The 16,491-nt window shown below is 44.9% G+C and overlaps 2 protein-coding genes across 2 annotated transcripts; both read left to right on the top strand.

Annotated features, from left to right (window-relative positions):
* Positions 1–8,339: 8,339 nt before the first annotated feature.
* LOC149390180 (exosome complex exonuclease) lies at positions 8,340–9,942 on the top strand. Its single transcript, XM_089620610.1, has 2 exons — positions 8,340–9,126; positions 9,205–9,942. The coding sequence occupies exons 1-2, from the start codon at positions 8,481–8,483 to the stop codon at positions 9,759–9,761; spliced, it is 1,203 nt and encodes a 400-aa protein (XP_089476736.1). The 5' UTR covers positions 8,340–8,480; the 3' UTR covers positions 9,762–9,942.
* Positions 9,943–10,298: 356 nt separating this feature from the next.
* Positions 10,299–13,984, top strand: LOC149390179 (uncharacterized). Its single transcript, XM_089619695.1, has 4 exons — positions 10,299–10,331; positions 13,001–13,093; positions 13,166–13,270; positions 13,334–13,984. The coding sequence occupies exons 1-4, from the start codon at positions 10,299–10,301 to the stop codon at positions 13,982–13,984; spliced, it is 882 nt and encodes a 293-aa protein (XP_089475821.1).
* Positions 13,985–16,491: the final 2,507 nt, after the last annotated feature.

Here is a 16,491-nt window from a genome sequence, read left to right as displayed (position 1 = left end):
AGGACGCCGGCCTAACCCGGCGAGCTCGGTCGCTCAAACAGCGCGAGCTCAAAGACGCCGGCCTAACCCGGCGAGCTCGGTCACTCAAACAGCGCGAGCTCAAAGACGCCGGCCTAACCCGGCGAGCTCGGTCGCTCAAACAGCGTGAGCTCGAAGACGCCGGCCTAACCCGGCGAGCTCGATCGCTCAACAGCACAAGCTCAAAGACGCCGGCCTAACCCGGCGAGCTCGGTCGCTCAAGCAGCGCGAGCTCGAAGACGCCGGCCTAACCCGGCGAGCTCGTCGCTTAAAAGCGCGGGCTCCAAAAGACGCCAGCCCAACCCGGCGCGACATGCACGTCTAGTCGCCAAAGGCAAGAACGCAGAGCCCCTGGGAACTACCCGGTACGACCTCTTCGATCGTCGGAAGGCACGAAGTGAAGTCATTAGGCCACGACCACAGTAGGCACGCTGAATCGTCGGCCTAACCCGACAGGCCGATACCACCATTCAAACACGGGTCGGCCAATCGCCTAGCTGGGCAAGAAGACCCCCTCACACTGAACGTTTAAACGACGACGAGTCGTAACGACAAAATGGGCGGAGGACGAATCCCAGCTAAGGACGCAGAACCTGCCAAAACTATTGGCAAGGATACAAGCTCTTCGGGCCACGATTAGCCCGCAAAGAAGGCATACACGAGTGAAAATTACTCGAAAAATGAGATAGGCATTCAACATGAAAGCAACAAAAATATCTCATAAATAAAAAGAGCCACGGCTCTGATAAACACGTGTTGAACAAAAAGTGCGTGAAAAATAAATAAAATCCTAGAAAAAGGAAAAGAAAGCAAAGCGCTAAACATACGCGCTGAAAAAGAAAGCCACTCGGCTCAAGGAGCACCCTCGTCCAGCAGGGGGAACAAGGTATCGAAGAAGTCAAAAGTGACCCCCCGGGCCTCGTTCTCGGTCGCGGTCGCGTCTCAAAATTCCACCGCTCCGACACGACGGGCTTCCTCGGTCCATATGTCGTTGTCATCCTGCAAGTCGGACGCTCTTCGCTCCGCTTCAGCAAGCTGGGACGAGAGTCGAGCGTTTTCCTTCGCCAGATAGTCGCGCTCGTGCTCCGCCCTAACACGCGCCGCTTCGCTCGTAGTAAGCTGGCGGTGCAACGTCTCCAAGGCATCGGATCGAGCGTCCAGTTTTCTCCGAAGGTCGGTAACCTCAGTGCGAAAAATCTCCTCTGATCGGGTCGCTACCTCGCAAGCTCGCCGTTCTTCGGTGAGCTCCCCCGCCATCTTGGCCACTGACAGTTGGGCTCTGTCGCGCTGGCCTTCGACGATTTGGAGTTCCACCCTGGCCTCACGAAGCTGGTCTCGAAGCGTCTCGGTCTCCGCCCCCGGGTGCAAACCTCGCTCGACCTGAGCCAACCTAGCCTTCGTCCGGGCGAGCTCCTCCTGAGATGCCCCTAAGCGCCGGATGAAGTCATGCAAAATCATGTCGCTTCGCACGGCCCTCGCATACGCCTGCGATGACAAAGAAGCAAGGGTTAAAACTAAAACCTACACTTACGACGAAACAAACAGAAGTACTGACCCTCTGAGCGTCGGTAACCCCCGCCTGGAAGAAAGCGATGTCGCCCTTCGATACCACGCCCTTCCACCAGGATAGTGGGGATCCCTTGAGGTGGCGGAAACAATCCCCTCGAGCCTCTACCGCCTCCAGCTCCACCGCCGAGTGCGCCCTCTTGGGTTCGGAGCGCTCATCGGGAGGTGCCGATGTCGAAGCCCTCTTCAAAGAAGCCCGAGACTCCGGTTCGACTAGACCGGCAGTCTCGACGCGCTCTCCCTTTGCCTTGCGGTCAGCGACCCTAGAGCGAATCTCCGCCATTGACTCAGGGTCCTGAGAAGCGAGGGCCAGCCTCCTAGCTCGCCTCTTTGCAGCTACACAAAACAAAGCAGCGAAGGTCAGGTTCCTGTCAAAACAAAAAGTTTTACAAAACCGTAAAGCTACCTCGAGAAGCAGGAGCGACTAGTTGAGCCACGGGACTCGGGGGCCTGCTTGCCCGGAGCGCCTCCTCCGTGCCCGGAGCAAAGGGCGGGAACCACCCGGTGAGCGCCATCAGCTCGGGGGAACGGAACCGCTCGCCGGCCTTGCGGGCTTCCGACATTCCTGATATTTCTCTCACAAAGGGGAGCTCCGCTGCCCCCTCGTCCGCTGGAAAATCGGCCAGACGGCCGAAGCGAAGGGGTGCCTCACCAAAAGCGTCCGAGGTGACCCACACCCACGCCCGGCGGCTAGGCGGGTCACAATCTTCGACCAGCCTCACGTTGCCCCGAGCACGGGCCATATGAAATCCCGGCTGCCCCGGCGCCGGGAAGACGGCAACCAGATTGCGGAAGTCGTCCACGGTCATGGCACGCTGCGTCTGGCAGTGCCACTCCATGAAGCATGTAGCCAACAGGCGGAAGAACACCGGGCTCATCTGACATGCGTGGAGCCCTAGTCGGGTCAAGATTTGCTGAACGATCATGGGAAGCGGGAGACACAACCCGCAGACAAGACTCCCGATCGTCACGGCTGCATACCCGTCCCTGGGACAAGAGGGCCTGTCCTCGGGGGCAGGTCTAAGCAATCCCACCAAGGGAGGAATGCTATACGTCTCCCGAAGCGTGCTGAAGACTCGGGAAGTGAGCGTGCTCGCAGCATCGATTCCCATGCAGTCTAAGCCGACGGGGGCGACAGAGTCGCCTACTCCGTACATACGAGTCCTCTCCAGTGACCGGGAATAAGTGTAGCCCGAAGCCTCCGCCGACTCGAAGGCCGGCCAGGCCGTCGCCAACGCCTTCCCGTTGCATTTCTCATCCCCCATCGCGGGAGGAGCCTCCAAGTCCTCTTCAGGGCCCTCTGAGCCCGACCCTTGGGAATCGTCGGAGTAAATCTCGTCCAAAAAAGATTCGGACGGCACTATCGCAAGCTCGACACCCGAGGCGTCCAAGTTAGACGCCCGGGGGAGCTCGGCACTCACCACCGCTTCACCCCGCTGCTTGAGCAGGGGGGGCGTCAAAGGACGCCTCGCGGGAGGCCAGGTTGATCACCAACCGTGACGAACGCGGGTCCTTGGACCCTTCGTCCTCCCCTTCGGGGCCGCACCTTGTCGGTAGGCCGCTCCCGGGCCCCGCCAGCTCCGCTATCGCCGCGGCGTCGGTCTCCAACTCCGCGAGTCATTTGTCGGCCGCGCTAGAGTCTTCCTCGACAAAGATGGGGATCATGTCGAGTTCCTCAAAGGGACCCTTGGCCGCCCCTCCACAATTCGGGAGGTGGTAGGAAGGATCAACCTCGGGATCATCAACATGGGAAACAAGCTCGCTCCCCATTAAAAAAGGAAAAAAGTCGGCTGCCCAGGGGAAATTTCAAACTCAAAGGAATTTTCCGATTACCCACAGGATGCCAGTGTGAACAGAAAGGGCGGGGGCTCTCCTATTTATAGGAGAGGAAGGAGCAAGCCCTGCTCCTTCCCCCCCCCCCGTCCCCCCCCCCCTGCGCGCGCGACGCAAGGCCCGGCCCGCGGGCCGGCCTCGCGCGCGCGCCAGTCCCCCAGCACTAGGCCGCGCGCGGGTCTTGCTGCTCGGCCGGCCCGGTCCGGCCCCCAAGGGTCCGACCATCAAAAAAAAAGAGGAGAGAAAAAGATATGTGTGCGTACGGTCACGCGTGATCGAAGGTGAAATCACCTCAATGCCCTTTTCTTTTCTGAAGTTCACGACTTACATCCCGTAAGCCGTAAACTTGGGGGGCTAATGTTACTGGTCGTTTTCGGGACACCGGAAATTCAAAAACGATTCAAGGCCGGCCGAGCTTTGCCGGCCGGAAGCCCAACGGGCCCCGGCCCACCAGGCCCGAGTGCCTTGACGCACCCACGGCCCGGCACGGCCAGCGCGCGTGCACCTGCGCCCCCGGCCCAACAGGCCTCGGCGCGCCCTAGCGCGCCTGGCTCGCACGCACCCTGCGCCCCGGCCTCCCGGCCCGCACACACCTCGGCCGAGTGTCTTTGCCACCTCGGCCGAGCGTCCTTGCCACCTCGGCCACCTCGGCCGAGCGTCCTTGCCACCTCGGCCGAGCGTCCTTGCCACCTCGGCCGAGTGTTTTTTGCCAGCTCGGCCACCTCGGCTGAGTATTTTTGCCAGCTCGGCCACCTTGGCCGAGCGTCTTTGCCAGCTCGGCCACCTCGGCCGAGCATCCTTGCCACCTCGGCCACCTCAGCCGAGCGTCCTTGCCACCTCGGCCACCTCGGCCGAGCGTCTTTGCCACCTCGGCCACCTCGGTCGAGCACTCGTGCCACCTCGGCCAGGCACACCCGCTGTCGGGCACGCCGCGCCTAGCCAAATCCCGCGCCCGGCACGCCCCGCGCCCAATCAGGCGACATATCCCGCGCGCCCTGCGCCCTCTTGGGCGCAAGGCCTCGCGCGCCCCGCTCCTGGCCACCCGGTGGGCCTCAAGGGGCCGGCCCAAAGCCTCTCTCCACAACTATAAATACCCCCCCCCCCCTTGGGGAGGGAAAAGGACCCCCGGTTTTTTGACACAACCTACATCCTGGTTGACGCCAACAATACTTCTCTTCTCTCGAGAATTCTCTCTCGCCCTCTTGTGATATTTCCAAGAGCGCACACTCCTCCTCCCTCGGCTCAGAAACACAAGGACCCCCCTCCACGAGAGGGAGCGCGCTCCTCTTTTGTGACCCGAGCTTCTGCGGTACACACCGCTCCGCCGGCATCTTGGTCCTTGAGCTAGAACTCCGAGCTACGATAACACGACCCCTCTAAAGTCTTCACTAGAAGCTACGAGCCGGGTCCTACTCTAAAGCCTTGGATTCCAAAAGCCACTGAGCCCAAGATAGCCTCAAATACACAAATTGAACTACGTTCTGACCTGATCCCGACTAAAGGGTACGTAGGCAGCCAACCTTTGGCACGGTCACACCCCCCAAAACACACCTCAGGGTTTGGAGGGTGCAGCTTCGTCTACGAGCTCCCATTTTTGGCCCGGGCGCGATCACTTGGTCCGGCCTTGGATCGAACCGCCCGAGGTATTTAATCGTTGCTCATTTTCGTGCGACAACAAATAAAATCGTTTTACTTGTCAAAAGAAAATTTTTAAAATTTCGCCGCTTACCCGAAGCGTTAAATTTTTTCTTAAACCCTAGATCAACAATAAAAAATGGTATCAGAGCTATGGTCAAAGATATGCATGTACATGTATTTAAAATTATGAGCTTGAAAATCGTTTTCGAAAGATTACTAATTTTGTGACAAGTTAGAATTGTTTTCTTACATTTTTTTAATTTATTGCTCGTGCCTTTAAATTAAAAATCATGTTGATTTTCTATGAGTTTGCGATGTTATTAAAACACGTTAGAATCAGTTCTAAAAGTTTTTAATTTTTTATATTAAAAAACGTGTTCTTAAGTTTGAGAAAATTTCGAGTAAATTTTGTGACTACTTTTCTTGTCTCACTAGCTTCTTTTATTTACTTAAATCGTTTTATGCTTGTTGTTATTTCTTTTATACCATGTTATTACCATGTTAATAAAACACAAATAAAAGCTTTAACAACTTCCTAAAACGATCTGTTACACTCGATTCTTTTTACGCACTTAAAGACCGAACTTTAATTATTTCTGTTTTCTTCGACCGGCAGTAAAAGTGGCATAACTCTCTGCTCAGATTTCAAAATTTAATGATTCTTTAATCAAACGAAAGATATGTCTGTCCTCTTTCCAATGCCACCGGGTTTAGGTCAAAAGGACATCGTTGCAACTTTCCAAAAGCTTCTCAACATTCAACCTTCTAAAAAGGTTTGTAAATTTATAATGCTCATAATAGTTTTTATTTACACGTACTTGCTCTTTGTCTAGGTTAGTAAAATCGTTTTACTTGTCAAAAGAAAATTTTTAAAATTCTGCCGCTTACCCGAAGCATTAAAGTTTTTTCTTAAACCCTAGATCAATTCCAACACTTGGGTCCATATGTTTATAATTATGGACCCCTTACCCTTCATTTAATAAGTCATTCCTTACTAGGGAGCACCTATACTTTCTCTCAAAATCACTCAATGCCTCCAAGCTAAAGAGGACGTTTTCTCCTTCCTGTTTAACATTACACCAATACTATTGTTGAGCGTCAAAAAATGGGAACAATGGAAACCTCCTACACCCCTCTAGTTAATTGTTTGCTTCCTTCTCAGGGGATGAACCCAAAAACCCCCGACTACCCAAAATGTCGGTGGTCTCAGGCGTTTGACGATATTATCCTACATACGACCTCAAGGTCCGGCCCTGGGTCGAACCGCAAATGACTATCAAGTATTAGCCCGAAACCGAGAGTTAACACCAATGGTAGTTGACTTATGGGTATTGACCCAACTTCACCGGCCTCGAACTCTCTACGTATTTACTCTGACAGTTAAACATTAACTTTGTTAAAGTTAATGTTACTAACTATTTGATTAATTGAAGAAGAAACTAATATTTACTTTTGATGTGATATCTGACAGTTAATATTGTTAACCTATGCCGTAAGTATTATCTACAACGAGCATTAAAATTATAAATATATATTTATTGATTTTGTTGTTTGGAGTATTATTGGAATATTATAATGTTATTTTAATCAACTGCCCATTGTTTTAAATATATTAATAGTTTGACTACATTTAAAAAGACGTGAATTATTTGACCTAAAACCTCCCAAAAAATAACTCAAACGAAATCACCACAAAAGTGTCATACTTATATAATAAACCCTTAATATCCTTTTTAAAAATGTGTATATAAGTTTAATGAGAATCAAACAATTAAATTATATAAAATTCCCAAATTATATTATTTTAAACGAAAACTCTGGCCTCGTTTTTTTTTTTTTTTTTGCTCAAAACTGGCCTTGTCCCTATCTAGACATAGATTTATGTTTAGGCATGTCAAATGTAACCCAAAATACTTGTTCAATGAAGGTTCAAAATACCAACGATATATCCCGATATATCGCCGATATCAAGAAGAAATGGTAAGTTCGGTATAAAAATTACTATAACAACTTAAATATCGTTTTTATTCCCAAAATACCGATATTTATAGAAACACTACTACAATAACCAACATAGAAAAGTTTAAATATTGATTTTATAGCTCTAAACATGCCCAAAATTTAAACTTGATTTCTTGGGCCGATGAAGACCCATTGTTGCTATTAAAATTCATAGAACCGCGTAGGTTTATATGAAGTGATTTCTTTCAATTTTAATTTCACAATAAGGTAAACTTATTTGTTAGCTAAATAACATCAAAGATGTTTTATTTTTATTTTTGCATTTTCTTGTTTCAAGTTAAAATCAATTGTTCAAAATTCAAATAAATGTTATATATTCATTTATTACATATATTTATAGATATAAATATATATAGATGTGTTATAGATATAAATATATATATGTGTTATATATATATATATATATATATATTTTAAAATATAATTGTTCTATGTAACATTAAATTATATATACATTATATCTATTTTTATATGATTTTTATCAATATATTCGTCCGTAGTCAATATATCATCGGTAGTCGGTATTGAAATTGCTATAAAATATCCATCAATACTCAATATATCATCAAAATCAAAACTTCGGTATCGGTATTGGTTTCGATATTTTGATATTGGACTACAATCAACGTTTTATTAGGGCGGCGCAAAACAACCGTAAATCGGACCAGACCGGTAATTTTTAGACCGCCGGTCCGGTTTAAAACGGCTTTCTTTTATCCAGTCCGGTCTACTCATTACAAACGATCCGGTACGTTTTTTTTTTATTTTAAAAAAACCGTTAAACCGGACTGCACCGGTTTATTTATAAAAAAAAAAAAAAAAAATTAATGTCCAATTAGCCAAATTAGTCATTTGTGCATGTATTTCCCACCTATACATGACTATGTTTTTGTTTTGGTGGAAAATTAATGCTTTTTTTTATTATGTAAAACGGTTCAAAACGGTCCAAACGGTTTAGAACGGTCAGGTCTAAACGGTTTAAAACGGTCCGGTCCGATCTAAACGATTCAAAACGGTCCGGTCCGGTCCGGTTTTTACAGTTTTTTTATCCGGTCCGGTTTGAATTTTTTGGACCGTTTTGAGTGGTCCGGTCCGGTTTTTTGGCCGGTTTTAGACCGGACCGGACCGTGCACATGTCTAGTTTTTATAAAATAAATATTAAAAAGTCATAAATAAAAAGAAACAGTATCATTTTGCGAATTATGATTCGAAAGTACTAGAATCAGTGTTTTACAAAACTTGAATATACTCTCAGCCCGTCCCGCCCCGTTTCACCGTTGCTATACTCGTGCGAACGCAGTCGAGCAAACGAATCGGCTGCCTACTTAAAGTCAAAACCACCTCGTCCTCTCTTCTTTCAATCTCGTTGCAGCTGTGCCCGCCAACTGTTCGATCAATTGCAAATGATGAGGAAACGAGTAGAGAAGCTGTGGCTCAGGACAGCGCCATATCACAGGTTTAAGCACTCTCTCCACGAAGAGCTCTGGTCCTCTTCGAACTGCCGCGAGAAGGCCTTCGCCGAGGTGGCGAGACTCTCGCGGCTGCTACGCCACGTGGACTCCGTGGACGGGAGGCTCTTCGACATCCGCGACGGCTCGATCGTGGTGGACGAGCGAGTGGAGAAGAAGATGAGGGAGTTCAAGTCGGCGGCGAGGGTCCTGATCGGGTCGCGGCCGGTGCTGACTCCGTGGCCGTGCTTCACGAGGACGGGCGAGAGAGAGCCAGCCACGCTGGGCTCGCTCACCCAAGTGGCCAACTTCATGGGCATCACGGCGCAGCAGAGGAAGGTGATCCGCACCGCGGCGTGCCGAGAGGTGACCCAGCACCGCGTTTGGGTCGACACGCTCGAGGCAGTCCTCAACTCCCTCAGGCCAGAGCTCGACTTCCTCGACTCGCTAGCCCCAAGTAAAGGGACCCAAATGGGGCGACAGATACTCAAAAACTGCCTCGCAGTGCTCAGGGACGAGAAGGCCGACCCCGATTCTGCTGCCACCTCCTGGATGAAGCTTAAACCCACCCGCTGGCCTTCCCTCTCCAATCCTCCTAAAGGTGCGATTACCCGCTAACCCAAAAACAACTAGTATTTCAGTTGAATAAACTGAAAGCTAAAAGAAAAACTTGTTTTAGATCATCCCCGTCGGAGCTGGGAGGATGTGCGATTGATGTTCAAAGACCTGATCGTGTGCCTGAGGGGCGAGTCTTTGCTAATAAGCCACGCGGCGAAGCTCGAGGCGATGAAGGAAGGGCTTTCCCACATAAAGGACGTGTCGATGGACAGGACGGTCGTGGGGTACAGGGAAGCGAAGCAGCACGAGTACGAGGTCAAGAAGATCCTCACCACTTTCTTGGGCTACCCGTCTCGGTGCTTGTTCACGCTCCTCTTGAACTACCTCTTCGGGCAAGTGAGGGACATCGAGATCGATCTCAGCGGCGGGTTTTACGACAAGGGAAGTCATGGGTTTCGGGTATTCGCGGGGAGGGTTTTGAGCTCAGGGCAGGAAGAGATGGTGATGAGTGGGATGAGACAGCTGGACAGGGCTTTCAGGCTTTTCGGGTTTGTGTTCGAGACTGCGGGTGTGAAGGGAATTTTGAATTTTGAAGGCCATATTTGGTTTGTTGGAGCTGAGGCCAGAGTGATCGAGTACAATGGGAAGAGGTTCTTTGTGCATGGGATTACCATTTGATTCATGACTTTTGTTCCCTAATTATTATTCATTCTTATGTGCTTCATCATGAAATTACAACATGGCAACGATTTTGTAGAAGAGTTGTGCATGAGTCAGACGACGATTTTCACTCAAGAGTTGTGTTGCCACTTAGAGAATTTACTAGGCTTTGTGTCTTTGTGAGCAACTTAGAGAATTTACTAGGCTTTGTGTCTTTGTTACACTTTTTATTCCTACTAGGTCAATTTCATGATATCACTCTTAAAACATTAACTTTTGAATTATAACAACACTTTTTTTATTATCAAATATTCATATAACATCAAATTTGAAAATGTTGACCACATGCCTACTTGGCCAAAATCTCGGAGTCATTAGAAAAAAAATATTGTCTCGAAAGTCCCTTTAAGTGGTTGAGTGTGTAATATGAGTGAATGTCTAGAAGAGAAATTGTTCCACCATAGTTTGATAAGAGCAACATTATCTCATGCATGATTCTAAAATAGATCACTCTTTAGTGCATAAAAGGTGAGGATGTTAGATCTTTAATCCAACATGTTGGATCTTAATTCAACGTTTGACTTATATGTTAAATAATTATGTGTTGTGAACTGTCAATGAAGATAGACCGATAAAAGTGATCTAATTTGGTATACGAATATTTGTGTTTAATGTATCTAATAGGTTGTGGGCCTTTAATGTGTAGACCACTATAGTTTTTATTTATGTGATGGGCTGAAATAAGAAACATGCTAGGTTAATCTAATGGTTGCCTATAAATATGGCTAGTCCCTAGGTCACACGTACTACCACTACTAGAAATATGACATTTAGCGACGGAAGTATTAGCGACGACTTTATCGTCGCTAATTTAAAGCCGTCGCTAATTATTTGGTGCCAAAACTTCTAAAGTTCGGCGGCAAAAATAATTAGCGACGAATTAATCGTCGCTAATTATTTATATCCGTCGCTAAGTTCGCGGGGAAACAATTAGCTACGGTATTATCGTCGCTAATAGTTTCGAATTAATATCGAATTTTAACGAAATTCAAAGAGGGAAAAATCCCCCCAAAATAATTTAAATGAAATGATTTAGCGACGATTTTATCGTCGCTACATGTGTAAAAATCAATTAGCGACGAGAAAATCGTCGCTAAATTCCTGGTTTATGAACTGAAAATTTAAGTTGATTTAGCTACGAAATTTAAAGACATTTAGCGACGATTAAATCGTCGCTAAATGTCTTTAAATACCAGATCGCGACCGAGACCCCTCATTCGCTCCCAAACCCTAAAATCCTCACTTCTCTCTCTCTCTCTCTCTCTCTCTCTCCTCCGCCGTGCGCCTCCTCCGCCGTGTGCCGCCCCGACGCAGTCGACGCCTCGGTAAGTCTCTCTCTCCTCACTTCTCTCTCCTCACATCTCTCTCTCTCCTCACAGTTTCTCCTGTCTGCAGCTCTGCCGCTGCTCCGCCGCCGACGCCATCGCCGCTCCACCACCGACGCCGTCCTCGTCCTCGTCCGCCCCGGTCCGGCAGCTAGCGCTGCTCTTCCTCGTCCTCGTCCACCGTCCTCGTCGTCCACACGATCCCCGCCGGTAAGTTTTTTTTTTTTTTTTTGTTTATAACTTTTTATATATATATATTTATTAGTTATTTATATAATTAATATATTAGTTATATATATTAGTTATTTATATATATATATATATATATATATATATATATATATAACTTTATATAAATAAATGGAATTGTATTAATTAGTATATAGTTATTTATATTAGGTAATTTAAATTATTTAAATTAGTTATAAATAAATGGAATTGTATGAAATTTAGGTAATTTAAATTATGTATAAAAATTAGTTATAAAATTAGTTATATTAGGTAATATAAATTATTTAAATTAGTTATAAAAATTGTGATATTATGCTTATTTTAGTGTTATAAATATTCATATATATATATATATATATATATATATATATAAGTTATATTTTATATTATTACATAATTTAGGATTTAATTACGATATAATTTAGGATGTTTGATAATTTAAAATTGTAAATTAGGATTAGAGATTAATTATGTATATAAGTAGAGTAGATTAGAGATTAATAAATTAGGAAATGTAATTTTGTTAATTACGATTAGAAAATTTAAAATGGTTTAAGTTTGTGTAGTTTATGTATGAATTAATGAATTAAATGTAATTTAACGAATTAGTTTAAAGGTAATTACTAACCGATTCTCTAAAGGTAACAAACTTAAATTAATGAATTAGTTTAACGAAAATTAGGTAGTTTATGTGAAATTAATTAATTGGTTATGGATTGAAATTGAAATTGGATTTAATTTTTGTTAGAAATGACTAAAAATGTGAAATTAATTAGTTGTTTGTAGATTTAAAAATGATCGAACCACTGAGGTTGGATTTATTGTTAGTTTTAGGATGTTTCTATGCTGGTTTTAAAGTTAAAGGCTGACGCCGGGTTGTTAAGTTTATAGGGGAGGTTCTGCCGAAATTTCAGTAGGATCGTATTTTATTTTGAATTTCAGATGGCTGCGGCTACAGGAGCTGGAGGCAGCGGAGGCGGGGATGACTTCTTAGCCCGTCTCCCGAATTATTGCCAGTCGGCACCCGTACGTGATGGCGTCGAAGAAGAAGACGAGCATATCGAACCGGCCGTGCGTGGGCCGACGGTCGGCCTTCGATCTGAGCGTGCACGGTGCCCCGGGGTGAAGGAAGTCGTCGTTTATAACGAGGAGTTTCAATCGTTCTTGCAGCCAGAGCGCGAGATGGATCCGGATCTCGCGACGTTCGCGAACACGCTCGGGTTGGTCGTCCGAGACAAGATCTCGCCTACGGTCCCAAGGTGGACGAATGCGAATGTGGGGCCGGCGAAGGAGGCCGAGATCCGAGCAGCGATTCGAGACAAGTACGACATTCGAGTCGATGGTGATGCAACCGGGAAGAAGAAGGCGATTGTCGATGCGGCAATCATTCGAGACGCGAAGACTCGTCTTCGCGATTGGAGGCATACCTTGCGGTCATGGTTCGACATCGACTGCAAGAGCAGCGTACAGGTGGCGTGGTCGCTGAAACTGAAGACCGTTAAGCTCGACACCGAATGGGAGACGCTGATACAACGATATACGAGCGATGAATTTAAGGTAATCAAATCATTTACGTTAAATATGTGTTTACCCTTTTATTAAACGATTTGTTCTTTACGTGTACGGTTACTTATATTACAGGCGATTCAAGCGAAGAACAAGGCGAATCGCGCGAAGAAGAAGGCGAAGACTCGACAGGGGACGATTGGGTTCTCGACCCACCGCATGAAGAATGTAAGTTTTATGTTTATATGATACATCAAATCGTTAAAATTATCTAACACTTGAAGTTTTGTTTACATGCAGAAGAGCGCCGAGACAGGCGCTTTCGAGAGCTTGTTTGCGAACTACAAGCGCCAACATCAGTCTGACAAGTCCGAGTGGCTGACTCCTGAAGCCTCCGCACGTTATGTAAGTTTACATTTATTTTTCTTATTTTTCGATTAATAGATACTAACTAGTTAATTATATCAGGATCGACTGGTCGCTAGGTTCAACACGTTGCGAGCGGAGGCTGAGCAACAAGGAGCGGACGTCGATATTTCCGTCCTAGAGCAGCAGGCGATCCGCGATATTATGGGTTCGCGGGCTGATCACTTGACCGGCGTCAAACGTTTGGTGCCACAGGTAGCACGGATGGCGGCTGAAGTCGCCGAAGTCTACGGTTCGGAGGCTGGGACGTCGCAACCAGGATATGTCTCGCAGGAGGTGTTGACATCGACCCTCGCCGCGTTCGCCGAGACAATACAGAGTCAGGTGCCCGGCCTCAACCTTAGCTCGTTCATGTCCCAATTTTTGCAGAGTTCGCAGCAGGCTCCGTCATCCCACAGCCAGCAGACTCCGACGGCCGGCGTCCACACTCCGACGGGCGGCCAGCAGAGGACTCCCGACGCCAGCCAGCAGACTCCGACGGGCGACGTCCACACTCCGACGGGCGGCCATCAGAGGACTCCCGATGCCAGCCAGCAGACGACGCCCGGCGGACCAAGTCAGTCTACTCCGACGCCGCAGCCTGCAGAACTTCAGCGCCAGCAAAAGAGCGTTTCACGTCGAGGAGGAGGAAAACGAGCGGCGGGACATTTAGAGACGACTTTCTCGTCGCTAATATCGTCGGTAATTATTTAGCGACGAAAAAATCGTCGCTAAATATATTTAGGCACGCACATTTAGCGACGATTATTATCGTCGCTAAAATCGTCGCTAAAGAGATTTAGCGACGATTATGGGGTTTTTAGCGACGAAAAAAATCGTCGGTAAATGTTGTATTTGTTGTAGTGTACCTTTTAACTTTCTGATATCCTTTCGTCAGAGTGAATCAATAGAGAAACAAAAGGTTCTCTAAAGTATACATATTGATCTAGAAGACCAACCGTCATGGATTTATCAGGTACGTTTCCGCTATTGTTTTTATGCTTTCTTAGTTATTCAACATGATTTGATGATGGATTTCATCCGTGATAAACGGATCTAACAATTGGTATCAGATCCAATCGTGTTCAAATTTTTAAAAAATTTAGTTAGTTTTTTTGGTAATCAAGATATATTGAAAGTTGTTTTTCATCAGTTTGAATACGTATAAACATATACAACCATATTAGTTTTATTTTGGTCTGTAACAAGAATATATGTGTATATGCATCTTTGGCATATATGTGTATACTAGTCTGAAACACGTGCTTCGCACGTGGTGTTTGTAGTTCTAATCAGTAAATAATTAAAATATGTATGATTTGATTTACCAAGTTTTTCTTCAAAGCATGAGGTTATAAATAAATATTAAGATATCAAATATTTCAACCATACATAATACTCAGGGAGCTTAATTTTTGAGAGACTCTCATAATAAGTGCAAACATTTCAAGGAAATATATAGTCAATGACATACTTTAAAAAAAAAAAAATTGACATAAGTAAATAAAAAGCTAAAAGTTTGGTGTCTTGATAGACAAATAGAATGAAGGAAAAATTAACAAACTAAAAAGTTTAAAAGTAACTTAAGAAGACAAGTTTTACTCAATTTTTTTGCTTTTTGTTAAAGGTTGATGTTGTTGGGGAGTGATCTTCCTCTTTCTTTTGGACGGTGTCTTGTTGGTCTTGGTCATCACCAGTATGTGCTTCTTTGTTTTCCATCTCTTGGTTGAAAGAACGAAGCTCGGTCAGCTTGTAAACTTGATTGACAGTGAGTTGTCGTTCCATTCCTGTTGAATTGAATTTTCTCGCGTATTGAACCAAAAATGATTTTGTGATAGCTTCTTCGGCCTTGAATATTGGTTTCAAAGAAGCACTTTGTGAACCCTGTATAGCAATGTATGGAGAACCATTATTTTTTTTAATTAATTATTTAGATAAAATATACACACGGGCATATATTATTGTTTTACTTGTTCCAGAATGTTGTATATTTGTTTATCCTTGCACGACAAAAGCTTTTCAGTGATATACCCAAAACATGTATCTTCCAGCTTGTTCGAACCATCCGTCAAGATAAATTGAATGTGTAACCTACAAATTGTAATGTCATATAAGCAAACAATTGTAATTGATGTTAACAAATACTATGTGTAGTACACATATACCATGGCACAACTTTGCTTTTTTTAGTTCTACAATTTTGGCATGTGAAGTGTTGATTTATCGGTATGTTAGTTCCTTTCTTGCATGTTGAATAGCTGTTACAGTAGAAACGTTGTTCATAATTTTCGACGAGTTCCGTCGGTTTGATCCAATAATTTCTCGATTTATCCTCCTGTTAACATTTAATTGTTTAGACAATACAAATAGCAATTGAACATATAGTTGGTAGTTAACAAAGAAGAATTATGTGATACCTTCGTTGTCATATTTATGAATTCAGCAATTATCAATAAATCACTTCCTTTGGATGGCGGAATTAATGCATAAGCAGTATTCTTAGATTTATATATAAAAAACAATGTTACAATGTAAATAATAAGTTTTAAATGTATTTAAATGAAACAAATAAATGTATATTTGTATATACCACAATGAAAGTGTTTTGGCCACAGAAAATTCAGGATTGATGAAAATTGTGTTCCCCTAGTTTGTTGATAAAACTACGCCACCTGAAAATATTAATTCCAAAACGCTACATGTGATGAACAAAGTTCAAAGTTAATAAAATGGGATACACAGATTATGCCTTATTTAAAAAAGGTTTGAATGTGATAAACTTGTTTATTGAAGACAGAATCAAGTACTAACCAAAATGTTGAATGCTTTTATCATGGAGCTAAAAATATTTCAGTTGATCTTGTGTAAGAATTCATAATACTATTTTGATAAAAGGCAAGAATTATCTAATGACATAAATTCGTTAATTTTGTAGCAATGTCCTACTTCAGCAGATACATATTACATATTCAAACCGTAAACTAAGATGATATTCTGTCCCTCTGAATGCAAAATATATAATTAATCCATACTCAGGTACTGACCTGACTATGACTCCGATTTTCAAGCGGATAAGGATTCCAGGAAATCCACTTCGGGATCTGTGTTCATCCTTAATGGTGGAGCTGTTGTGTGGAGGAGTATTAAGCAATCTTGCATTGCTGACTCCACAATGGAAGCAGAATATGTGGCTGCTTGTGAAGCATCCAAAGAGGCTGTAT

The sequence above is a fragment of the Urtica dioica genome, chromosome 7 (genome assembly GCF_054948205.1).
Source record: "Urtica dioica subsp. dioica isolate 48M chromosome 7, U.dioica_male_clone48M_v1_H2, whole genome shotgun sequence".
Classification (NCBI taxonomy): Eukaryota; Viridiplantae; Streptophyta; class Magnoliopsida; order Rosales; family Urticaceae; genus Urtica; species Urtica dioica.
This window is presented reverse-complemented; position numbering and strand designations above follow the sequence as displayed.